We start from the raw sequence: 26,695 nt of genomic DNA on the forward strand, positions 1-26,695 counted from the left end.
ATGTTATAAATGGCCCAGCATGGGAGGGAAGCTTTCTATTGTTGCCCATGAAGTACCGTATTTTTCCATTTATAAGACACCCCATTTATAAGACACCCTCCCACTTTTCTAACCCCAAAATTAAGAAAACTTACTGTTGAGTATATCAGCCTCTGGGCTCAGAACACTTGGACATTACAAGTCCCTGTTGCATCTGAGCCTACAGGCTCCACCTCCAACAAGGTGTGTTCTAATTGGTTTGTTCAGCATCAGGTGATGTCAGTTCCATAAGGCTCATGACTGTAGGAAGCTAAGTCTCCTGACTGTAGGAAGCTAAGCCTCATGACTGAAGGAAGCCTGTTTAGAGAGGCAAGGTATAGGCTGTTTTGTTCTCTCCTTGGCTTACTTCTGTGTATAAGACGGCCCTCAAATTTTAGTGTAATGATTTTAGGAAAAAGTAGCATCTAATACACTGAAAAATACGGTAGCTCCATACCATTTTCTGTATATGTGTGTGAAATGTGGAGAAATATATCTAACATCCTAAAATGCATGTAAAAGTTATAATTCATTAAAAAGCTTCAACTGTAAGTACTATATAATTAATGTAAGTGACTTTCCAAAATGAAAAAAGCAAAGGAAAACATTGGAAAAGGAAACTTAAGCTACCAAGGAATACTTTTTATAATCTCATTCCAAATTCTATTAAAAGCTTGTAATTTCTAAAACACTGAGTATTCTCTGACTGCCAGCAAAGAGACTTCATCCATCCATTTATAAATACTGATCTTCCTTTAGCCAACACAAAGTGTTGATAGCCACAGCTTCTGTTCTACATGCAGACGGGATAAGCCATCAGAAACAACATTTTCATTGACTGTACAAAGAACATTAAACAAAATATTCTCAACTACATTCTTTTTAGAGGTACAAATTACAGTACATGTTGTTGACAAAATAAGTTATCATGCAAGCCTGGTACTGTGTGCACTTGTTCTGGCAAGAGCTGCACAGAAGTGGACAGGGCGTTAAGTGATAGGGAGTGGATGGGGGCAAAATTAAAAATTGGCAGGTCTACTCCTTCGACTTCCGTTCCCCCCCCCCCATCTCAATCTATTGCCTTCTCTTCCTCCTTTCCCTTCCTCCTTGTCCAGCAGGACTGATAAGGGCAAGAACATATGTTCTTGCCAGAGATCTTAACTAATGGCTTTTAAGGAAGGACATCTCAAATGATGTCAAAGGTTGCAGGTTGCCCACCTCTGACATAAAAAGAATCCTGTCACAACCTAAACGTCTGCAATGTGCATGAAACCATAACATTAAGTTTGCCAGTTTGTCAGCTAGATGCGATGTCCAATGCACTTCTGTTCTTAAGTACATAGTTTATGACTTTGTCTAATTCATTTTTTAAATTAGCCATTCATGAACCACAGCACCTTGGGAATTTTCTCACGTCAGACCTCTGCCACTTTTGCTCCTATGAACAAAATAATGGCCAATAAATTCCCTGAATCGGGGATGCCTATTTTTGTTCCAGCAAGTAAAGTACTTAATAATAATCTTAAAACTGCAGAGCTGGAAGGGGACCTATGGAGCACTGAGTTCAGACCCTATCAGGGAGGAACAGCGGGGAACCAAAATCCCAACCTACCTAATTGAGCTATCCAGCATGACCTGAACCAAGTTTGCAATATGATTCCCAGTAACTGCAATTCTGATCTTATTAATCCTAAATCAAATATACATTCTGTGGCGTGGGTAATGCTGATCCTCAGCAGCTACAATTCCATGAGTATTCATTTTGCATTTTTAAAAAAACTGGTGCATTTGCACTTTGGCACAAACACAAAGGGCACATGAAGGAAAAGTACTAAAGTAATGGAAAAAGAGATTGTGTTGCAGGACAAAAGTGTAAGCAGCTGATGCAAGTTAAAATACTACCAATCAAATGTTTGGCAAAAGGAGAGGAAAATGACAAGGCCTGAAATGCACCTCTCCTACAAGGAAAATGTGTGGTCATCCCACTATAATAGCCTCACAACCATTTGTCCTCACAACCTGTGAAGTGGCATAGGCTGAGAACTAGGCCCAAAGTAATTTGGTAAAGCTGGTGATACAGAAGGGATATGAACCCAAACCTCCCTGGTTTATATGTAGCACTCTGCCCACTGGACACACTTCTCTTTCTCATAAACATCTACCCTCCATAATATTAACCTCTTTTGTTTTTAATGGCACCCTAGGTGCAGGTCATGTAGCAGCAGCACTGCATCCAGGGGGAGGAGGTAAAAGTGGCAAGTATTCCAGAAAGAGAAGAGTTTGCCAGCTGCTTCATGGAGCCTTCCTCTGTCACATGCACCAGCAGCACTTGACGACACTGAAACACTCTGCAAGTGGACACAGCATAAAAAATAATCAGACAAGGGGAGGCAGTGGGGAAAAACTGGCTTTGATGCCTTGAAGTAACAGCCAAGGCATTTTAGATTACTAGAAACATGTTTTATCATTGAGTGTGAGCAAGGAGACGCTAATGCGCCGTCCTCTGAGATGTCCGTCATGGAGGAAGAACACAGATGTTTAGAGGGGGTGTTGGTGGAAATAGATCAAGAGGGGATAGACAGGAAAGTGGCATTAGAGGTGTCTGTAGCCGATGACAAGGGGGAGGAGCTAGACTTAATTGTGTGGGAGGAGGTGTTAAAAGAGGGAGAGAGAGCTCACGTTTGGTGGCATGTAATGGACAAAATATAAGGAGAGGAAAGAGGGACCAGGCGGTCCAGATAAAGAAAGACTATGAACAGGGAGATATATGTGGATTGCTGAAGGAGTTCCCCAATGTGCATACCGAAGGAGGTCTGCTACCTGATCCGGAAGGTAAAGGTGCAGAGAGGGAAAGCCTTGAATCGCTGGAATGGACGGTGGTCGTGTACCCATGCAACCAACAGGGGGGGGGGGGCGGAAAGTGATTTGTTCCAATCCCTCTTTACTCTGGCAGCAGCGCGAGGGGGATTGGGCGAGACACCCCTGCTGTGGCACAGTGTGTGCAGTGCGAAGTACTCCTTGGAGGCCCATGATGGACAGGGAACAATTTGGGCCAGCCCCAATGTGAGGAGTGACTGGACAACCCCTGATGTTAAAGTAAGAAGCTACAAGATTTTGCCTGAATTAAGTTTAATTGACCCATTAGAAGCTGTTGAATTAGATGTGTTAAAGAATAAAATAGATCCTGTTAAACATTCAAACCAGCCTCCGTCTCTCTTTCCCGCGCAAACTTGGGGATCGTCCCTGGAAAGAGAAGCACCGGATCACACTCAGCATATACAATTCTAGTACTTTAACATCCTTGGTGAACAGGAATTTGTCCAGAAAGGTGTGAAAGGGTGCAGTCCTACCTGAATGTATTACAGTGGTGCCCCGACTTACGCACATCCCTAATTATGACCATTTCGACGTACGACCAGCTCCAGCTGCCATATTTTGCTTCTACTTGCGGATGGAGTTTCCACTTATGAACAAAAAAGAGGCAGGGGAAAAGGGCAGGAAATTCAAATTGCTAACCGTTGGTGGTGAAGAGGCTGCTTCTTTGGACAGTAGCTCTTTCATCCCAACGGTTAGAGAAGGAGTCCCCTAGCCAGTCCAGACCCCTGCAGGCTGGGGGGCATCTGGGACAGTTGCCCGGAGGGCGAGGCTGGGGTGAGCGGCTGGAGTGCCCTGGCCAGGCTCAGCCTCCCGCAACTCAGGGCGACAAGGGGACCGGACCTGATTCCTCCATGCAGGGAGGCGAAGGCTCGAAAGCTGTTGCTGGAGCGGAAGGCGCCACCGACGGAAAGCTGTGCGGCCAGGCGAGCGCCGCTGCTGCCCAATGGGCTCCTCCGGGATACCTGCAGCCACTTTCCTCCAACCCCGTCAAACCTATTGAGGTCAGTATGGCGAGCTCTCGGAAGCCCCCGCCACCCACACCCCAGGGAGCACTCGGGCGCCCCAGCGTTTCCCCGGGCCGACCTTCCCTCTTGGCTGCTTCGCCAGACGCTCAGTCCCGAGCTTTGCTTGCCTTCTGTGGCGCGCTTGGGAGAGACGGACCTGCCCGGAGCCTTCGCCTCCCTGCGTGGAGGAATCAGGCCTGGTCCCCTTGTCGCCCTGAGTTGTGGTGGTGCCGTCCTGGCGCTGGGAGGCTGAACCTGGCTGGGGGGCTCAGGGGCTTGCTCTATTTTTGGTTATTTTTAAAGCCCTAGCACCTTCCAATAGGGCTTTCTGTGTACCTTTTTAAAAAAAATGCTGGAATGGATTAATCGTGTTCCAATGAATTTCAATGGGAAATTATGACCATTTCAAGTTATGTCCATCTTCTGAAATGGATTATGGTCATAAACTGAGGCACCACTGTATTCTGAAGTGTATCACATGCTAGAAATAACCTGATGCATTGTTTTTGTTGGTGACAGTTAGAAGGAATATTCCTCTTAGATTCTTGCTTGGAAATAGCTATCATGCCTTTTTTCAAATTGATTTTCTGAGGGGCTATTAATGTCCTAGCCTCTATTTATACGGAAAACACCAAAAGTGATCATATTGTGTCACCATTAAGTCCTAGCATTAATGTCCCTAGCATTTACTTCTATTGCAAAACATCAAGAGCGATCATCTAGTGAATAACATCAATTCTGGAGGAAAGGTAACAAGGAAAGATCCTGCAAGACAAGAGCAAACGGAACAACAAACCAGCCCTTTCAACTTCACTCGCCTCCAAACATAGCCCCGGCCGGGCACGATCGCTCACGAACGGAGCCTGACGCCCCCGCGTCGCTTATAATAGCACCGCCCTCGGCCGCGCTGCCGCCTACAATAACACCCTACCTACCTACCTACCTACCTACCTACCTACCTACCTACCTACCTACCTACCTACCTACCTACCTACCTACCTACCTACCTACCTACCTACCTACGCTGTTGCTCTGAAGCAGGCCTATTAAGCGCCTCCACCACCAGCGGAGGCTGGCGGTGGGAACTGGGGAAAGAGACGTTTTCCTCCGAGACCGGCGGGTTCAGGCGGCCCAAGCAGTCCCTACCCGGCGCTGCCGCAATCTCGGAGCGATCCGAGGCACTTCCTTGGAGGAATGGATCCCCGCTCCCGGAGGTCCCCCCTTCACAGAAGGCTTGGCCCTCGGGCTGTTTAAACGGTCCAGCCCCGCCCGGCCCCAGGTGGCTGCCGTTTCTCCGTCCAGACGGGCGCCTCGGGAGCCCGAGCCGGAAGGATGCTCCTCGCCTGAGCGAGACAGAGGGAGGCGGGCGGGCGGACGGGCGGAGGAGACGACGGGAGACGAGGAGGTCTCCGGCGCCTCTCGCGGGCAGGGCTTGGCGCATCCATCGCTCCTGAGCACCATCTTGCGCACCCCACCCCGGTTCAAGCTGAGCGATGGCAGCCGCAGTTGGGGGTGGGGGTGGGGGGGAAACAACTGCGGAAATTCCCTTCCGTGCCTCCCTCCCTCCCTCCCCAACGGAGCTGCATTACAACACCACGCCTAAGGCCGGGGCGCTTTTCTGAAATGCCCCTCTCCCTCTCCCTCCCCCGAAATATTCCTGGCAGGCGCCCGGCACCCAGCCCGCTGCCCCACTTCGGCCTCTCCCTCGCTGGATGACGAGGATGAGGAGGCCGCCGCCTTACCTGTGCCGGTGCTCATGTTGCGTCGCTTCCACCTGCAGCTACCGCCGAGTGGCCACCGTCGCTCGGGCCGGCGAAGAAGGAGGAGGCATCCCCCGGGGCACCTGTTACGCAGCCGGGTCTCTCCGCCGCGAGGCTCGACCCCCGGGCGGCGCTTGCCCCCTGCGAGGGGCGCCGGCCGCTCCCCTCCTTCTCCTCCCAAGGCAGGCCCGGCCAGGCGCAGCCCCTCAGCGCGGCTGCCGCGCCAGCTCTCGGGCGGTCGATCTCCGGCACCGAAGAAGGCGGGGCGTGTGGCAGGGAGGGGACGCGGAACGGGGGACGGGGACCGGGCGGGCGTGCGACTCCCTCCGCCCGCCCGCCCGCCGGCTTTGCAGTCGCAAACAGCCTCGCCCTAAGGCGGCCGTGGGAGCGGAGCGGAGCGGAGCGGGGCGGCCGGGCTCTCCGCGAGGGGCCAGCGGCTGGCTTGGGAGCCCTGCCTGCCCCTGTGAAGACAGCTGCAGTATCCGGGGCGCCGCCACCTCCTGCTGTAGCCGCGTGACGGATGATCTTTTTTTCACTCGGTGTCAAGCGTATAATATCCCTGTTGCAAGGCTGGATGTTGAGCTTGGAGCGTGAGGCACGCCTGTCCTGTCCTGCCCGACTCCTCGCTCGGCATGTGGGCGATGAGCGGCATTCGGGCCGTGCATTTATTTGCCCTGCGTCAGACCGAAGCCCCGAGAGAGGGGGGGGGCTGGTGCCTCATAGGCAGGGGACAGGCTCCCTGTCTCAGTAAGCCGAAGCTAACAGGAGACTCAGAAACCCCCGCGCCGTATCCCTAAACGTGGCCTGGGGCGGTCGATCCGTTCCTCCATATTGTGCAAGGCCAGTGCTTCTGAAGGGAGGAGATGCGGTTGTATCTCTTAAGGGGCCATTCTCCCCGTCACATCCAGGTAGATGTCGCCCAAGGGTCGTGTTGGGGTGCGTCACTTTAGTTGCTTGGTCAGAATAGAATCTGTGTTTCAGATATGCAGATGAAGAAGAACTGATATGGTTTAGCCTAGTTGCATTAATAGGGATACTGTATAGATAAAAGTAAAGCAAAACTATCCATTCTGCAAACAAAGAAAATCGTGGTTCAGTTTATAATTTTAATGTTAGAACTGCAGAATTGGAATGAGTCATTGAGTTTGGTCCCTAGCAGGGAGGGACAGTGCGGAAGTACACTTCTGACCTGGCTCTACAGCCAGATACCTAAACGACTGAAGCTAGTTCCATAAATTAATCCTCCAAAGCCTCTTTTTATCCCAATGAGAGAATATTTTTGGGATCTAATTTTAGTGGTGTTTAGATATGTTGGTCAGCTCATTTGCTCTGATTTTTTTTCAGGCAATATTTGGTTGCAAGATTGCTTTAGCTTTTGTATATCCTTTTTGACGGATTCATTATAACGGGCACAAAGGGCTTAAGATCATGACCAACAGAAGAATAGACAACAAGCTTAGCATTAGGCCTGATGGTCCAGTTTCATTAAGTGTAATCATGAAACTTGGAGGGGAATTCCCAGTGCTACCATTACCAGGGTCAAGAGATGCTTTATTTTCCACTGCAATGGAATTACTTAACATACTTTTTCTTTTCTTATGTTTGAATTGCTGTTCTTCACTTCCATGGAGGAAATTAAACACTGCACTTGGAAGGGATTACCTTGTGAAGGGGTTTTCCAACTACTGGCTGAAATCTGATTTTGCAACATTGAAAAACACAACTAGACCTATTGAAACAGTGGGGATTTTGTGAGTCAGCTTCTCCATAAATTGCATTGATTCAGTGAATTTGTTGTGACTTGGGCTATTTGTATTCAAATCCCTAGGGGTATGAACAGGAATAGCAGCACCACAGGTGCCATGGAGTTCCATTTCCTCCCCCACTCTGAACCACCCAGTCCACTCACTAGTTGCTGTGCTGCACTGGGGTCCTTCGCCATCATGCCAATCATGGAAGGTGCCTGGTTGGCTCTTCCCCACATTCCTGCACACCCGACCACTGTGGCAAGGAGGCAGGGTGGGGAGTCTTCCCACTCAGTTGATGAATGGTCAGCTGCATGGGGAGGTGGGTAAGAGCCAGCCAGGCTCCTTCTGTGATTAGCACAACAACGATGACAAAGGTCCTGCATGGGGACTAGTGAGTGTACCAGATGATTCGGGGGGGGGGGGAGAATGGACCTCTGTGGCACCTCTGGTGACACTTTTCATATTCATAGCCACAGGGATACAAATAGCCTATGTCTAGTTGTGACTTGTGATGTTAAGCAACAGGACTGCAGCCTGTTTGGTACCAACAGGTACCAAATATCAATTAAATGTATGCCTTGCCTTACAAAATTGTAACTAAAACATAAAAGTACTTCAAACATAAATTGAAATACACCTTTAAAAATGAACAAGGAGGTAGTTTCTCCGATCTGTGAGAAAGAGGACAGTGCCAAGCTACTGACCATGCTAACATGAATAATTTGGATTGACAAAGATAGAGGCAGTGGGTTTGGTGAAATTCATGTAGAAAGCTGGTTGGAATAACTATAGTTACTGTCAATCAAAGTAAAAAAAATAACATTTTATATAATATGTCATTGTTTCTAAAATATGCTTGCAACTAGTGTCAAAAATAAAGCATTGGAAGTTAATATAAATCCATTATGTCCTAATTTTTCTGGGCTGAATGGGTTGAAGAAGCAGGATACAATTAGATGGCAGGAAAAATGCTGAGAAGTCAGATGGGGAAATCAAGTTTCACAGGTTAATGTGCTTTAACCCAGTTAAAGCAGTGGTTCTTAACCTTAGGTTACTCAAGTGTTTTTGGACTGCAACTCCCAGAAGCCTTCACCACCAGCTGTGCTGGCTGGGGTTTCTGGGAGTTGCAGTTCAAAAACACCTGATTCACCCAAGGTTAAGAACCACTGCTTTAACCCACCTCACAGGAGCCAGCAGAGAGTGAGGGAAAATCAGTTTGGTTTGCAGCTTGTTAACTGTTTGAATCCTATCCTCCACACCTGGGGCCTGTGACTTTTTCATTCAAAGTAATGAAAAAACAACAGCAATATGATGAATTACTCCTAAAGAGTATGTAGTGGTAACATGAAAAAGTTACTTTGTAGGGGAACTTCTAATAAGTTACATAACGCATTGCTTTATTAAAGGCAACTTTCCAGGCTGTAAAGCAAACAATTTACCCAATCAAGGCCTGGAACTCACACAAGATTTTTTTAAATCTTGGGCTGGACCTAGAGTGAAGATTGTAAGGAAATAGTCCTTTGATCTGAGCCTTGCATTTCATTGCCTCACAATCAGTTCCTGGGCTGGTGAGCTGGCAGGGAGGGTTGTGAGGTTCACAGTTTAAAGAGGAGTGCATTGGTTTCCAGAGGAGAATCTCTCTTTAATGAATCCAGTTGAGTAGTTTTTAGATCAAGTCTTCCTCACTTACACCACTGATTTTTCTGATCCAGCTATGTTGTATTGCTGCCTGCTTCTCAAGGTCAGGATCATATCATAAATACTTTTGCAGATAATTATTATTCAGTGGTCAGATAATCCATTGGTCTAAGACGAAAGTGAAATTGATTTCATTTTGGTTCATGTTCCACAAAGTTAGGAAACTGGAAGCCAAGGTTTGAGCCTCTAACAAATGCACTTTGTGATAAGAAATGATTCTGTATTACCTCATAAACTGCACTTGTTTACAGTGTACCCTGTGCACATCTATATTATGCTTTGGTCTTTGAGGGCCAAATCCAGATAGGCAAAATGATCCACCCAGTAATAGCTAAAATAATCCAGATGTAGACATGGGCTGTTCATATTCATATCCCTGGATATGTGAATACAAATAGTGGCACCATGGGTGCCGCAGAGGTCCATTCCCTCCTCCCAGAATCACCTGGTCCACTCACTGGTTGCCGCGCAGTGTTGGGGTCCTTCATCATGGAGCCTTCCTCTGTCACATGCATCAGCAGCACTTGACGACACTGAAACACTCTGCAAGTGGACACAGCATGAAAAATAACCAGACAAGGGGAAACACTGGGTTTGATGCCTTGAAGTAACAGCAAGGCAATTTAGAATACTGTACAGTATTGGAATCATGTTTATCACTCAGCATATACAATTCTAGTACTTTAACATTCTTAATGGACAGGAATTTGTCCAGAAGGGTGTGAAATGATGCAGCCCTACCTGAATGTATTATTCTGAAGTGCATCACATGCTAGAAATAACCTGATGCAATGTTTTTGTTGGTAACAATTAAAAGGAATATTCCTCTTAGATTCTTGCTTGGAAAATAGCTATCATGCCCTTTTCAAATTGATTTTCTGAGGGGCTATTAATGTCCTAGCCTCTATTTATACGGAAAACATCAAAAGTGATCATATTGTGACATAATTAAGTCATGTAATGGCAACAATCCAGAGAATATTGGAAGAGTATGGCTCCTAGGCTATGGAAAAAAATACAAATAGCTACAGTGTAGTGGCCCTTCTGTGGCCTTTGAGGAGGTGACCCCGTATAGTCCCGAACAAGATCCTCTGGATCAAGGCTCGAGATCTCTGCGCCAGAATCTCCTACTGGCAACGAGGTCTCTTCAGGACTTTCACCCGGCATCATGAAACCAAACACCTATGTTTCTCATGGCAAGAGGAGAAGGGGACGACCGAGGATGAGATGGCTGGACAGTGTCTGCGAAGCAACCAACATGAATTTGACACAACTCCGGGAGGCAGTAGAAGATAGGAGGGCCTGGCGTGCTCTGGTCCATGGGGTCACGAAGAGTCGGACATGACTAAACGACGACGACAGTGTCAATAGACAGTCGATATGTAATTAAAACAAATCAAAGCACTGTGGCATCTTTATGACTAACAGATTTATTTTAGTTAAAGCTTTTGTAGATTAGAATCCATTTCCTCAGAAGAAATAAAACTCAGTTTTAGAGGTGCCACAATGCTTTTGTTTTGGTTTGTTATACAGAATAACATATACGAGAAAGTCTACTTCTTTGAAAATAAATAGTAAAAACATGGATCCATACAATATTGAGCAAGTCACAACTAGAGTAGACCCATTGAATCAGCAGTGATTCAAATCCTCCATAAGTTCCACTGATTCAAACTGACCTACCCTAGTGTAACTTACTAGAGCAGGTTGCTCTAGTAACTTACTTAACTTGCTTAAACCCTTAAGCAAGAGGACTTCAGCCATTAAATAAAACAACATGAACAAAAGGAGTTAATTGACTTAGACCTAAACAGGAGAGAGAGAAAAAGGCCCAGCACAAAATAAAATTATACTCTACAGAAACCAAATAAATCTGACGTCTACAAAAGGAATATGGGGCCTTCCACAGGTAATCGGCACACCTTGGCTGGTGCTGGCAACGACCTCCTGTCTGCCCTGTGGCAGCCTTCCTCCCAAGTGTCACTGTGGCTTCCTGTCTATCTCTTCCCCATCTCTTACTTGGAGAGCTAGAGAATGCTGCTGATCCCTTTTCAAGTTCCAAGTGCTACTCTTGTTTTGTATATTATTTGGTCTTTTTCTAGACCTTTTAAAATATTATGCACTATTAGATTCCAAGGTGGCAGAACTAAGACTGGTAGAACCACTCAGCTTTCTTCCAAACACCTGTTCCAACACTCTGGTCAAATTGCAGGGTCTACCCAGAGTAACTCAAGGTGGTCGATTCCTTGCCTTGCTCTGAAAGGCATAATAGACTGAAGTACACAGACCCACTATCTTTCACCCCAGTCCTCCCTGCACAATCCTGCATTTTCATGTGTTGATGTTCCACAAGTGCAACACACAAATACATTTGCACTGAGCAGGTGGGGTCTGGTGCCAGCAGGGAATGGATGGAGAGTGCCTGCCACATTTTAAAACCACAAAAATTAAACCCAACTCCTCCTTCAGGTCCACTCTTTCTGAGATTTGTGAGCCCTCCTGAAGATCCAGAGAAATACAGCAGTTTCTGAAACTCCAGGTCACACCCTGAGACCTGGTAACCCTACTTTTGGGGAGCTTCCAACAGCATCTTTTATCCTGCAATTCATCATCATCATCATCATCATCATCATCATCATCGAACAGCAGTTGCCTGGTGTCTTTGGAAATTTAGGAGTAATCAAGACAAAATTGTCTACTGTACTTGTAACTCTCCCATGCTTTTGATTGTTGTGTCTGTGTTCTGTTTCTGACTCCTGTCCTCTGAAGATGCCAGCCACAGAGACTGGCGAAATGTCAGGAAGAACAACCTTCAGAACACGGCCAAGGAGTCCAAAAAACACACAACAACCATTAGATCTCAGCCGTGAAAGCCTTCGCAAATACATCTCCCATGCTTTCTTACCACTTGGATTTTTTCTTTTTTTCCATGAATTCTGTAATTATGGGTAAAAAAAGGGGCTGAGTCAAGGCAGAAGGAATGTTTGGCAGCATCTCCCAATAACTAGTTGCTTGGACTGTGGGTGTGGTTATGGCTTTAGCAAGGCAGACTTGATACTAGGAAGAGTGAGGTAATTGCCTCCAGTGGTAGATGCTGCAGGGTGGTAGCCCGCCTGGTAAATACCCAAACCACTCCCATCTTTATAAGACCACACCCTTGTAAACAGTGTTTTCTTGTTGCTGGCTGTCCTGGGATAGCTGGTTAGTTAGCTTATACCTAAGTGTTTTAGAGATACTGCTGTTGGGGGAAGTTTCTGACTAAGGCCCTGGTTGCATGAGGGAAATGTTTTCTCGTTCTTCTGATACAGTACTTTCCATATCTCTGTTGTACTGAATTGTGGTCACATGGCTTATATTCTGGGACAAACGTCCCAAGAACTTTTAATGGTACCAACTTATTTCCTCCTATTTCAATCATTATGGCTGGCTACACCATGGTAGCAGTTTATTTTCTCTTTTGCTTCAAGGGACAATTCAGCCCCATGATTTATTTATTTGTTTTTATATATTTAGCGATACATCGATATATCAGAAACATGGTTCCCTCCTCCCCTATGCATCCACAGCAAGTGTTTCCAGCCCCTTTTGTTCTGGTCACAATAGAATCCTGCATGAGGGGGCAGATTTGGGGGCAACATTAGAGGGAACATTGATCAGGAAGGGGGTTCTGTTTAGGAAGGTGTCCCTGTGTTGCACTGGCTGCTCCTGAAGAAATACATTACACACAATGGACATGGGATATTTACACAGCAACCCCCACCCCCAGTGACATTGGCATCCCAACAGTTTAATGTATCTTCCCATAGAAATAAAAAGATTATTATTCGCCAGTAATGTAATGGCAAGAGGAGGGTGGTGGCAAACCTCTACTAATGTATCAATGTATCATCCACAAAAATAATAATAATAATATGTGTGCCACAGTAATGATGGCCACCATCCTGGCTTCGATACTGAAAAGAAGCGAAGCAGGTTGTGCACATCAGTAATCCCGGTAAGGAATGCACTGGTACAACAAAGGTATAACTTAACACAACCCTCCTGGTGATGGGGAAATGTTCTGCAGTTACACTGCTGCCCAGGAAAATGTCTCAGTCTTGACTGTGCATTGTGTGACAAGGAAAATAAACAACAAACTAACTGGGGGATAACTAGAGAACATTTCCTTCATGTGACCAGGCCCTGAGCAGGCTAAGAAGCAGGCAGCTTAGCCTTGTATTCCACCCTTGCTGGGGATTTAAACTTGGACCTCATACACATGAACCCCTGTACTACATTATTGTTCTTAGAAATTGTTTTAGAGGATGCATATTCAGTAAAGTTGGAAGCTGTGCTGGCTCTGAAGAAAACAATAAAAGGAAATGTTGTCATTTCCTTCCATATGTGGGGAAATATGTCTCAGCTTCCTTTAAAAGAAAGTTGGAAACATCAGGCTATTCGGAAGAGATTGTGGGTAGGGGAAAACCATTATTTGGTGTATGGAATTTTTATAGATAGAGAGCTAAATTTGGACAGTTGAATAAACAGTATTGTGTGCCGTTCTGTGGTCTAACAGAAATATAAGGGGTGGGTATTCCCAACATGGCATCTTGGCACCCTCTTGCACTATAGAGGACTGTTGCCAAATTCTGAATACCAAAATTTGCCTTCTTTCTAGTGGCTGAGACTTATCAGCAGTGGAAATGGCAATCCAGTCCCTGATGGATTGCAGTGACGCATCTAGATCCCCTGCACACTGGGAAATTACAGTTTACATTTATTTGAGAGTAATCCCTTTGCACCCAGCTTTTATTAACATCATGTGTAACAATGGGATATTTTAAGTCACTGGATGAAATTATTGTTGGTAGACATGAGACATTGGTAGACATGAGACCTCCACTGTTTCAGTTTCTTCAGTTAAGCCATATAGTTTGTATAGTATAATGAAGCGCTCTACACAAAACTCCACAGAGGACTGTAACATTGTGAGTATTGAAAATGGCAAGGAGAGAAATCATAGAATCAAGAAGTTGGAAGAGGCCTATCAGGTCATCAAGTCCAACGCGCTGCTCGATACAGGAATACAAATTGAAGGATGTCTGCCAGGTGGTTGTCTAAAAGGAAAGGGTAGCAGTTGATTTAGTTAATACTTGATAGTTGACATCCTGTAGCTTAGCATAGTAAGCATCACAATTACTGCAAGTCCAATGAACCAGTAGAATCTGCAGAAGAATTGTTCCACCACCTGCCACCAGGAACAGGATTTCAACCGATATATGCTGAAAAATTACACTCTCCCACTACATAACACCTGGGCTGAGTGAGCCCAATCCTCAGTACTGATAATGTTTCAATGACCATTGTTATTTCTCAAATACTCATATGAAGTTTTATGGCTAAAATACTCTTTAAAGATATGGATAAAGGTACCACTTTATGGATTGGAAGATGAGTTTTAAAAGGCAGCCTGGGAAGTGGGAGCAAGAAAGAACAACTGATGATGAAATGCTTTGAAAATCAATGCTATGTTGCTTGGATGCCTCTGAACTGCATATTTACATGATTGTGTGTGGGTTGTTTGCTTGATTCTGTTCAGTGGGAAACCTAGGAGTGTTTTCAAGGGAGTGGCCATGTTAGTTTTCATGGATGTGATCAAGTGGACTTAATACATTCCATGCTCATATAAAAATATAGTAGTTAGCTTTTAAAGTGCAACAATGTTTTTTCTCTCTCTCTCTTCACTGACACACACACACACACACACACACACCCGTTTTGGTTTTGGTTGTGGTTTTTAGTACAGTACTACTGCTTTTTCATTCACATTTAGTTATATTGGGACTTCATATGAGCCAGCACTGAGATTCCACCTCTGGGCTTTAGCTGAGAAAGTAAAAAGTTTTTTTTCTAAAAGTTTTTATATGAATTAGGAAAAGCTTCATGTACTTTTTAGGGTTCTATTAACCTCAGATGTGTACAGTCATATAAAAAAGTTAACCCTCTTTGAATTCTATGATTTTAAATATCAGGACATAAAAATTATCTGGTCCTTAGCAAGTCTGAAAGTTAGGTAAATACCACCTCAGATGAACAACAGCAAAGGGTAAGAATAATAGGACATTTTAAAACATTTTTAAAAGACTCAAAGATTAACAGTGTTTGTTAATGGTCAACTTGCTGTGTGAGCTAAAAAGTCCAGATGTGAGATGAACCAACAGGAAAAGTAGGAGGAGGAACTCCAACAGGAAGGGACATATCAGCTCTCATTGCAGAGAAGAGCACTAAAGCGTGCTTTCTGTTTCTGGAATGAAAATAGAGAAACCACAAGATTGAAAAAGGTAAGTGTCCTCACCTTTATCTGTTCCTACGTTTTGGTTTATCAGTTTAGGTCTTGACTTTACATAGATTGGGAAGCTAATAAGCATTTCAGCAGGAAGAGAACAGACATGTTTTTTAAAAAAAAACAAAAAACCAAAAGTTTAAAATATGTTTGGGAAAGACTACAAATTTATGTAAAAATGAGCTCTTCTACTATAACACAGGAGTTTGCACAGAATAAATTCTTGAGAAACTCAAGTCAGCCCTTTCCCATTTCTCCCTCTCTTTTACATTCCCCTCAATGTAGGTCAAAATGAGAGCTGGCAGAGTGTGGTGATTAACAGAATGAGGCCGCAAACATAAGCTCCCAACCAGATATCTCCTCTGATGTGTGAAGAGCTGGAAGCAGTTCACTTTGTGTGGGAGATATGCTGGGAGGAAGGGCCGGGTGAATTTCCCCTGCAACCTCTGCTGTAGCTGTATTGCTTAAGTGAATGTTTCAGGATGTACTCTGTAGGTCATTTAGAAGGGGAAAATAGCTGGGAGAGGGGTTGCATTGGGAAAATGGCAGCTTGGGAAGGATGAAAAGGCTTCTTTTCTTCCCTTCCACCTCTCTCCCATGTAAACAGCAGCAGCAGAAAGAAGCAGGTGTTTGTTGTCGAATTACACCCTAGACCCAACTGAGAAATCTCCTTTTAATTCCAGCACTGTAACAAGTGAATTTCCTGGACAACTTTAAGCCTGCATTTCTTCCATTTCAGTCTGCCTGTCATGCCACTTGGGGATCACAAATATACGCCTACTTTACAAGATTGTAACAACTGCAGAATATATTTGAAGCACCTTTAAAACTTGGATAAGTGCTGTATCAGCCCTCCTCCTCCTCCAGTTGAAATGCATGCCTTGAAGTAGGCTTGTTGATTTTTTCCCCACCTTGGTGCTACAGAAAATGAAAAAAGAGGGAAATTGACAAGTCTCTAATTTCCTGTGGTGTGAGAATGCTGCCCATACAGATTGTTAGCATCAGGCTTCCTAAACTAGAATTTCTGCAGATAGGTTGATGTTAGGAAAGGTGGATAATAAGGAAGAATTATGTTTTTGGCATGATTTGGTTCCTCAAATAATTTATCCATTCCACCCAATTAGTTTATTGTTTCAAGCAGTCCTTGTACTTTAGTTTTCTCAGTGGTTTAGTGCAATGAGGTTGTGATCAGTAGTGGTAGTGTGATATATTACCTATAGGGATGAACCATGGGGTTTTTTTTGTTTTTTTTTTTTTTGGAGAGTTCTGGAAGATTGTGAAGAGAGTAGGTACTACCATTTCATGGTGGTTTACAGGGGAAATGGTCAATGGGAGCAGAACAATGAGGCAGCTTAAAAATGAGATATTTTAAATTTTGGTTTGTTAGACTTGTACCCCCCCCATCTTACCCCCAAAGAGTTCAGGATGGTATAAATGGCTCTGTTCCTTCCCACTTTATTTTCACAGTAACCACTGTGTGACAGTGTGTTTGGGCAAGGTCACTCTGTAAGTTTTATAATGGAGTAGGGATTTGAATCCAGGTATCTCTAGCCTAAGAATCTACACGATGTAGTAATAGAAGTTTGATGCTTCTGTGGTTCCATCCTATGGAAATCTTGGATTTGTGGTTTGGTGGGGCACTCTGCTAAAGAGTTCTGGTGCACTCCACTGAATTGTAGGAGAGAACTCTAGCTACCTCATTTTCGTTGTGTGCCATCAAGTTACACTTGACTTATAACTACCCTAGTAGGGTTTTCAGCATGAGATATTCAAGGAGTTGTTTCACCTTACCTTCTCCCCATGTATTTCTATGGCAGATCAGGGATTTGAACACAGGTTTCTTGGCACCTTCAAAGGGACGTGGTGGCGCTGCGGGCTAAACCGCAGAAGCCTGTGCTGCAGGGTCAGAAGACCAAGCAATCGTAAGATCGAATCCACGCAACGGAGTGAGCTCCCGTCGCTTGTCCCAGCTCCCGCCAACCTAGCGGTTCGAAAGCATGCAAATGCAAGTAGATAAATAGGGACCACTTCGGTGGGAAGGTAACAGCGTTCCATGTCTAAGTCACACTGGCCATGTGACCACGGAAGATTGTCTTCGGACAAACGCTGGCTCTGTGGCTTGGAAACGGGGATGAGCACCGCCCCCTAGAGTCGAACACGACTTGGACAAAAATTGTCAAGGGGAACCTTTTCCTTTACTTTTTCTTGCCACCTTGTCAATCTCTCTATTCACTATATACTGTACTTCATGGGTTGTATGTATGTCGCCAAACTATGAATCTAATAATGAAGCCATGGCATTTAAAGTGGAATCAAGCTACTATAACTTTAATGTAGATCTATCCCTAGTCCCACATTCTAATCACTGTACTATACCATCTCAGTGCTGTTCCCACTTCTTCTGTTTCCAGCCAATGCTGTTCTATCAATGTCTTGATTGTTGTTCTTATGTGCTGTCAAGTTGGATCTGACTTATAACAACCCTAATAGGGCTTTGAGGTTAAGTGAGATATTATGGATTGGTGTTATTAGTTCCACACACCTCAGTGAGTTTCCATAGTTTTAGCAGGGATGTGAACACCAGCCTTCTGAGTCCTAGTCTGTCACTCTATCCACTACACCACACTGGGTATCAATGTATTCATATCAAACCCCAGAGTCTCAAACTAATACTGCTTAATGCTAGGTCAGTAAAATCATTACAATCCAGCATTTGATTCTGGGAGAACATACTGACCTGGCTGGTGTGACAGAAATTTGGCTGGAGGAAGCAGGCTTCCGAGTACAGCAGTAAGCAAATAATGGGCAGTGGGATCATGGTGGTCTATCATAAATGCATTCCCCGATGAAGAGATCAGGCACTGGATACAGATTGCACAGATGTTAGTAGGATTCCTCTGGTATGCCACCTGCCCTACGACCCAACTATCTCCCTGGTTGAGCAAGTGTAGGTAGTCCTATTTGTGCGTGAGTTGGTGTGTGTGTTCATTCAGGGGTGACTTTCCTCCAGACTGGTTGTTCTGCGGGGTTTCAATATTTATGCTAAGGTCCCTTTGTGAGTTGCAACTGATTATAATCTCCATGACAACTGTAGATCTATCTAGATATATTTTTATCCCCCTCATTCTTCTGATCAATGTAAAAAAAAAAAAGAGTAGAAAACCGAGGTTCAGCACACATTCAGGCAAAAACCAAAACATCAATAATACAAGAGTGATTATAACTACTGTACAACTGACCATTCTGGTATGGAGACCCATCTCAACACTTCTGAGAATCACTAGAAACTTTGGTACATGTCATAAAATTCGTGAAGTATCTATTTTTGTCTTAACATTTAGAAACTGTGCAATCTTCTAAATTCCCCCCCATCCCCACAATTAATTTGATAATGATGTTATGTGTTCTATGCCATCAGGCCAGAACCGACTTATAGCAACCAAATAGGTTTTTTAAGGTCAGTGAGATATTTAAGGAGTAGTTTTACCAGTTCCACTCCCCCAGTGAGTTTCCATGCCTGAGTGGGAATTTGAACCTTGGTCTCTATACTCCTAGTTTATCACTATATCCACTACACCACACTGGTAATAGTAAGATATGGATAAATCCAGCATTTTGCCATGATTGGCAAGTTACTATTGCAGTGATAATTCTTTAGGTAGTTTGCTCACACAGTTTGTATTTTGGGGATGAGACATCCATACCACTCTCAGTTTCCTACCAAGCACAGATCTTCCCAGGATTTTTTCTCCCATCCGGATGGAATGGAATGTATTCTGCAATGTACAGGAATGAATGTAGGAATGCTTCTGGGAATTGCAGTGCAGGAACATCAGGGGAACCCAGTTTTTGTACCCCTGCTCTAGGCTATACAGCCAGCAAGACTTAATGGATATCCGTCCTCCCAGAACTACTTTAAAAATAATTTTTAAAAGGTGTGTTCATATTGTTGTTTAGGAAAGAGCTACATACATTTGGTGTAATGAAGCCCCGATGTGGGGATGTGAATCTCACAGCCTCCGACTTTCAGCAGGCAACCGGGGGGGCGGGGGGAGAGGACTCCTCTTTTCTCCTTACAGCAAGATATCTCTGTGCAAGCCTCTCCCAAGTAATCTTGCAGGAAATCTTGAAGGATTTCTGCAATGTTGTGTGTCACTCATTTTCAGAAGAAACACAAATCTTCATAGAATTTTTACAGTTCTGCACAAAATGACATCTTTTCTGCAAAAGATTTCCTGGAAAGGCACACCAGTAAGTGTCAAAGAGATCAGCAGCTCCTGGGCTTCTGAAGGAGGGAGGGCTTTTCTCCATCCACTCCTTCTCTGTCTGTTTGTTCTCTTTTCAGATTGGAGTGCAAGATTTTCCTACAGCCTGAAACCTTAATCCTGGCATCCATTCTTTGACAAACCCTAAAGATAAAATTTACACTGACAAGAGGCATTCATAATATACCAAAACAATTGAAAATAAAACGATTCCACAAGTGATTTAAAATAAGCAACTTTCTTGCAGTTGGGTAAAAATCTTGCTTTCCAGGCAAAAAAAACATGCCTTTTGGGGGTGGGGGTAAATCCACACTTCCCTATGTGTCACGTAGTCGGAATTTTTAAAATTGATTTCAAACATGCTATCCCTGATTTTAAACACACACACACACACACACACACCCGGTGTAACTGAGCCCTTACCCTGATGGTTGCCTTTAAATAAGAAAATGGTTTTTCCATGGTGACTGTGGAAAAGGGTGTGCATAATTGTTCCCTTACTTACCACGGAGGCCTCTCTCATGGTACAAAAACTCCTACCCATGTGTGTTTATAAAGAAAAATGTGAATTTGAAAATCTGTTGTGGGAAAATAGCTGATTGGAGAAGTTGCAGAAGAAATCATCAGCCTTCTCCCCAACTGCTTTTCTGTTGAAGAGGTGGATGTTGTCACACACATTAGTGCTTGATTATGTGATGCCACCCATATAGCATAATCGTTGGCAGTGTTACTCAGAACTGAATCTAAAAGTATCTACTGCTTAGTGACTAGCAATTGGCAAGACTCTAATCTGATATACAGGAATTTTGGGATAAGTTTGGTCAAAACTAACAAGGCTTCTGGCTGGACATGTGTGTGTGTGTGTTCAGTTGTTTAGTCGTGTCCGACTCTTCGTGACAACATGGACCAGAGCACGCCAGGCCCTCCTATCTTCCACCGCCTCCCGGAGTTGTGTCAAATTCATGTTGGTTGCTTCGATGACACTGTCCAACCATCTCATCCTCGGTCGTCCCCTTCTCCTCTTGCCTTCACACTTTCCCAACATCAAAGTCTTTTCCAAGGAGTCTTCTCTTCTCATGAGATGGCCAAAGTACTGGAGCCTCAGCTTCAGGATCTGTCCTTCCAATGAGCACTCGGGGCTGATTTCCTTTAGAATTGATAGGTTTGTTCTCTTTGCAGTCCAGGGAACTCTCAAGAGTCTCCTCCAGCACCACAATTCAAAGGCATCAATTCTTCGGCGGTCAGCTTTCTTTATGGTCCAGCTCTCACTTCCATACAACACTACAGGAAAAACCATAGCTTTGACTATTCAGACTTTTGTTGGCAAGGTGATGTCTCTGCTTTTTAAGATGCTGTCAAGGTTTGTCATTGCTTTCCTCCCAAGAAGCAGGCGTCTTTTAATTTCGGGGCTGCTGTCTCCATCTGCAGTGATCATGGAGCCCAAGAAAGTACAATTTGTCACTGCCTCCATATCTTCCCCTTCTATTTCCCAGGAGGTGATGGGACCAGTGGCCATGATCTTAGTTTTTTTGATGTTGAGCTTCAGACCGTTTTTTGCACTCTCGTCTTTCACCCTCATTACAAGGTTCTTTAGTTCCTCCTCACTTTCTGCCATCAGAGTGGTATCATCTGCATATCGGAGGTTGTTGATATTTCTTCCTGCAATCTTAATTCCAGCTTGGGATTCCTCCAGTCCAGCCTTCTGCATGATGTATTTTGCATATAAGTTAAATAAGCAGGGTGACAATATACAGCCTTGTCGTACTCCTTTCCCAATTTTGAACCAATCCGTTGTTCCATATCCAGTTCTAACTGTTGCTTCCTGTCCCACATATAGGTTTCTCAGGAGATGGATAAGGTGGTCAGGCACACCCATTTCTTTTAGGACTTGCCATAGTTTGCTGTGGTCCACACAGTCAAAGGATTTTGCATAGTCAATGAAGCAGAAGTAGATGTTTTTCTGGAACTCTCTGGCTTTCTCCATAATCCAGCGCATGTTGGCAAGACGGTCTCGAGTTCCTCTGCCCCTTCGGAATCCCGCTTGTACTTCTGGGAGTTCTCAGTCCACATACTGCTGAAGCCTACCTTGTATGATTTTGAGCATAACCTTGCTGGCGTGTGAGATGAGTGCAATTGTCCGGTAGTTGGAGCATTCTTTGACACTGCCCTTCTTTGGTATTGGGATGTAGACTGATCTTTTCCAGTCCTCTGGCCACTGTTGAGTTTTCCAAATTTGTTGGCATATTGAATGTAGCACCTTAACAGCATCATCCTTTAGGATTTTAAATAGTTCGACTGGAATGCCATCACCTCCACTGGCCTTGTTGTTAGCCAGGCTTTCTAAGGCCCACTTGACCTCACTCTCCAGGATGTCTGGCTCTAGGTCAGCAACTATATTGTCTGGGTTGTCCAGGATATCCAAAACTTTCTGATATAATTCCTCTGTGTATTCTTGCCACCTCTTCTTGATGTCTTCTGCTTCTGTGAGGTCCCTTCCATTTTTGTCTTTTATCATGTCAATCTTTGCACAAAATTTTCCTCTAATATCTCCAATTTTCCTGAACAGATCTCTGGTTTTTCCTTTTCTCTTATTTTCCTCTATTTCTTTGCATTGTTCATTTAAGAAGGCCCTCTTGTCTCTCCTTGCTATTCTTTGGAAGTCTGCATTCAATTTTCTGTAACTTTCCCTATCTCCCCTGCATTTTGTTTCCCTTCTCTTTTCTGCTATTTGTAAGGCCTCGTTGGACAGCCACTTTGCTTTCTTGCATTTCCTTTTCTTTGGGATGGTTTTTGTTGCTGCCTCCTGTACAATGTTACGAGCCTCTATCCAAAGTTCTTCAGGCACTCTGTCCACCAAATCGAGTTCCTTAAATCTGTTCTTCACTTCTACTGTGTATTCGTAAGTGATTTGGTTTAGATTATACCTGAGTGGCCCAGTGGTTTTTCCTACTCTCTTCAGTTTAAGCTTGAATTTTGCTATGAGAAGCTGATGATCAGAGCCACAATCAGCTCCAGGTCTTGTTTTTGCTGACTGTATAGAGCTTCTCCATCTTTGGCTGCAGAGAATATAGTCAATCTGATTTCGATGTTGACATGAACATGAATAAGTTATTATTTTTTTAAAAAATTGTTTCAATCTTATGATATTTTAAATATCAACAGTCACAACAAATACCATATGTATAATATTGCCACATATTTGGAGCAATGTCACTAGATAGTTGTAAGCCACATACCAAACCCATTACAGAACAAGGTAATGTTAACAAGCCTCATATTGCAAATGGGGAGAGATATATGGGCTGGAAGAATTACCTGGCTTATCCAGGACTGTTATTGAGCTCATGGCAGGGGTGAAATCTGAACCAAGGGTTTCCTGATGCTGTTCATATTCACCATGGTACTCTGTCTCTAGTCTAGTAGACTTGCATTATATGGCCTGCATTGTTTGTGTTTTTATAGCACTGGGTACACATGTAAAAGATGGAATCCTCCATGGCAACAGCAGATGAACCTCCCAGCAAATATGTTTCTGAGTGTGATGTTGTGAAAAAGGTGAAAATGTCCCATGACTTTCCCTCAAACCTAAAACAAGATGAGAAGACCAGTTGTGAAGAAAATTCAGAGCTCCTGAGAAACAGTACATCTTATTCTACATCTCTGCCAGTCAACATGAGAGACCCTATATTGCCACATGTGAACAAGGGAATAACAATGCAACAGCAGCAAAAGGGTGAGTTTTTCCCCCATTTTCCCTTTGCTTTTCTGATTAATTTCTTCCTTTGTGACAAGTGTTCATAATCATATTCTGGAGTATTTCTCTCCCACCACTAATATTTAAGCTTATACACCACGTATCCAACTTGGTACAAGTGGATTCATAAGCTCATATTCTGAGTGTATAAAATTCATGTTTTTCAGATCTATCCCTGAAGATAACAATGGTAAAATGTAAAACTGGACTTTCTGACTCTCACCTGCAGCAATATATGCGACGACGACTCTGTCTTCTGGAGAATGACAACCAGAAGGCCAGGGCAGTTTTCAGCGTAAGTCACTTTTACGTAATTGCTGGATTAAATTAAGTGTGATTGTCTTTGGATCAAAATTAAGCTTCTATATGTTCCTGGTATTAGGAAGCTACTACCTCTGTTATCACATTCCACCTGACGTCATTCTAGCTAAGTCATGGCGACAGGGAGAGGAAGTGGATATACACGAATTGGTGCTGACCCGTCTGTTTGATTCCTCATATACTGTCTTTGCAATCTTCCATAATTATTCATTCTAAATGACTGTTGTGCAGAACTTTCTACACTTGCGTAGGCTCCTTGTGTGATTCAGGAGTCATGTAGGCAGACTGGAGATGATGAGTGAACAGTGCTTTAATCTATCATCCATAGAAAGCTGGATTATTCTTTACCTTAAGATACATGCCCTGTAGCCATTTCCCTGCAGTATCTGCTGTGTACCTCTAGCTCTACTGAATGAAAAGAGCAAATAATTGTGACCCAAGTGGCAAATTAGCCCTTCATCTGAAATGGCAGTTAGCTTCAATTATGTATGGGTATGGTAGAAAAAACTGTCAATTTAAAAACATTAAAATGAAAGAAAACTGAAATAACAGCATCTATGATGTTTGAATGCAAATACCAGTGTAATGCAGCAGTCCCTAAATTCTGTTATCTGCACATTTGAAGGATCACCTGCCCCCATGTGAACCTACTTGAGCCATAAGACTGGTCCTGCAGTCGGTCTTAATGAGGATCCAAAATTTGTCTGCCTCCCTTGCCTGCATTTTCCCTGGGAGTCTCCTTGTCCTGGAACTCTATTGAGAGGACAGAAAGGTGACAATTGGGACTGAAGTTCAGGATGCCTTTTGGGTCCCTTTAAACCCTGACTTCCTGAGTGAAAAAAAAAGATGAACAAAAATAGTGTCAGAAAAGAAAAGAGAACAAGAAAGTAAAAAGCTTAGTGGAAAGTTTTCCTCTTTAAATTAAAAGAGGGGCAAACTGTGGTAGCTAGTGGTTCTGATGTCATACGGACAGTGAATCCGCACTGGATTTTAGAGAGAACTTTACAAGAGAGATCCAAGATGTTGGACACTGTCCCCAAAATAGATTCATCACCTTGGGCAGCTTCTTTAAAACTGAGGCTAAAACCTGAAATAGATTCCCCACTACATTGAAGCCACCAGCATTTGACCTTGTGCAAATGTCGAGTGTAGATCCCACGTTAAATTTAACAAATACTAATGAGGGGTACTGTATTTACCACGACTAGTAATGCCTTAGTATTGAACTTTCCTCTTTAGAATTCTGGATAGGCATTCAAAGTGGCTTCAGTGGGCAGAAGGCAGAGCAGGAGGAAGGCAAGATCTTTGGGTGTATTGAGATACCTGGCCAGTTTTTAAGACCAGAAGAAGAGTTGCTGATGAAGATACAGCTGCTTATAGAGACCTGCTTTATCCCACAGACAAGAAGCAAGGTTTCCCTGTTTTGCCCCCAGACTCTTTAGGAATTTTGGATAGCGCTCCACTCTCTGTGCCTTCAAGAAGATGATCAAGATATGTAACTTTAACTTAGCTTTAAACATTATACAGTATTTTTCATTATTTTATTAAGCCTCTATAAGTCTCTATATCCTTCGCTGGCTTCAGAAAGGGTATGTGAAGGATTGGTGGTGACGTTTCCTAAACCTCAGTATTTTTAAAAAATGAATTTGAATGTATGTTTTATTGTTACATGTGAAAGACATGAATAATAAATGTATACCAGTCTATTGGCCACTCATAATAGCAAATCTGTTGGCTTCCCGATCCTTCAAAAACATGGGATTTGGGGCAAAATTCAGGATAATTTCCCTAGGTATGTATAAGGAATCTTGGGATAATATAGTTATTACATCTCAGGGTGGCCAAAGCAGAAGGCACTCCTTTTCAGCGGTAGCTTTGCACATACAGATATTGCTGGTTGCCATAGTTATCAGTGCACTAGGGTTTCGTTTTATTCTTGTCTGTCACTTTAGCTCCACTGCTTGGAGGCAAACTTGTGATTTAATTCCTTCTGTGTCTCTTTCTCTTTATATACAAACTTGGCTTTCTGGCTGCTTTGCATACATATAACACACAATTTTTTTTTACATTTCCTAGGAACTGTCTGCCAGATTACTGTCCATTCACAGTGAAGAACAGTTGATAGTGATAACATTTTGGACCTTTGAAGAAATCTGGAAGTTTATGACTTATTATTCCCTTGGTAAAGCCCATCTGTCTATTAAAAAGTTAAATGTGTTTCTGGGTATTGATGTTGTACATATAACTCTAAATAGTAGGAAAAAATAATTCTGCTTCACAAACATACATTTTATGTTTAGTGCTACAGCACGAATGGAAGTGGTATATTAAGCTGAAATAATAAATAAATACATAAAATTAAAAAAATATTTTAAATATTGCTTATAGAATTACTCTGGTTAATATATGAACAATTTTTCAGAGCCCCTCAATGCATTTTAGATTACAGCCAGTCCCCTTCAAGGTCTGTGTGTGATGCAAAATATTATGTTCCAGATTTTTGGGGTTCCCTGGAGATCCCCCACATTTTTTTCAAAATTATTTCAGCAAGAAGAATGGTAAACGTGGCTTCTACAAGCTGTTGAGAGAGGACCTTGGTTGCAATTGCTAGGAACTATGGGTACTATACTGTAACTGTTTTAGTGTCTTAAGTCTCTGGATCTTGTTGTGCATGCTTGCCACAAATCACTGAGATATTAGAAATTGCACTTACTGTGTTCGCTGTCATCCTTGGATGCTGTGATGGTGAGCCTGTATATTATTTCCCAGGAGCCACCCAGTACATGTTTACCAAAGTAATATATTTCACTGAATTAACCAGAGCAAAATATGTCTGTCCATTAATAATATTGGTATTGATGCATGTGATGATAACACAAAATAAAATTATAGAACTGTAGAACTGGAAGGGACTCTTTAAAATCATTT

The 26,695-nt window shown here is 43.5% G+C and overlaps 2 protein-coding genes across 3 annotated transcripts in view; one reads left to right on the forward strand and one right to left on the reverse strand.

The window, feature by feature from the left end:
- ABLIM2 (actin binding LIM protein family member 2) overlaps positions 1–5,803 on the reverse strand; it is a 130,663-nt gene extending 124,860 nt beyond the window's left edge. The window contains exon 1 of the mRNA XM_020805785.3: positions 5,642–5,803. Within this exon, the coding sequence (XP_020661444.3) occupies positions 5,642–5,657 (16 nt within the window). The 5' untranslated portion in view covers positions 5,658–5,803. The remainder of the gene's footprint in view (positions 1–5,641) is intronic.
- A 9,507-nt stretch (positions 5,804–15,310) lies between these two features.
- Positions 15,311–26,695, forward strand: part of SH3TC1 (SH3 domain and tetratricopeptide repeats 1) — a 50,092-nt gene continuing 38,707 nt past the window's right edge. For both annotated transcript variants that reach the window (XM_020805791.3, XM_020805794.3), the window contains exons 1-4: positions 15,311–15,425; positions 23,155–23,425; positions 23,614–23,741; positions 25,844–25,949. In XM_020805791.3, coding sequence (XP_020661450.3) covers positions 23,176–23,425; positions 23,614–23,741; positions 25,844–25,949 — 484 coding nt within the window. In that variant the 5' untranslated portion in view covers positions 15,311–15,425; positions 23,155–23,175. The remainder of the gene's footprint in view (positions 15,426–23,154; positions 23,426–23,613; positions 23,742–25,843; positions 25,950–26,695) is intronic.

This window comes from Pogona vitticeps, chromosome 5 (genome assembly GCF_051106095.1).
Source record: "Pogona vitticeps strain Pit_001003342236 chromosome 5, PviZW2.1, whole genome shotgun sequence".
NCBI classification, from domain to species: Eukaryota; Metazoa; Chordata; class Lepidosauria; order Squamata; family Agamidae; genus Pogona; species Pogona vitticeps.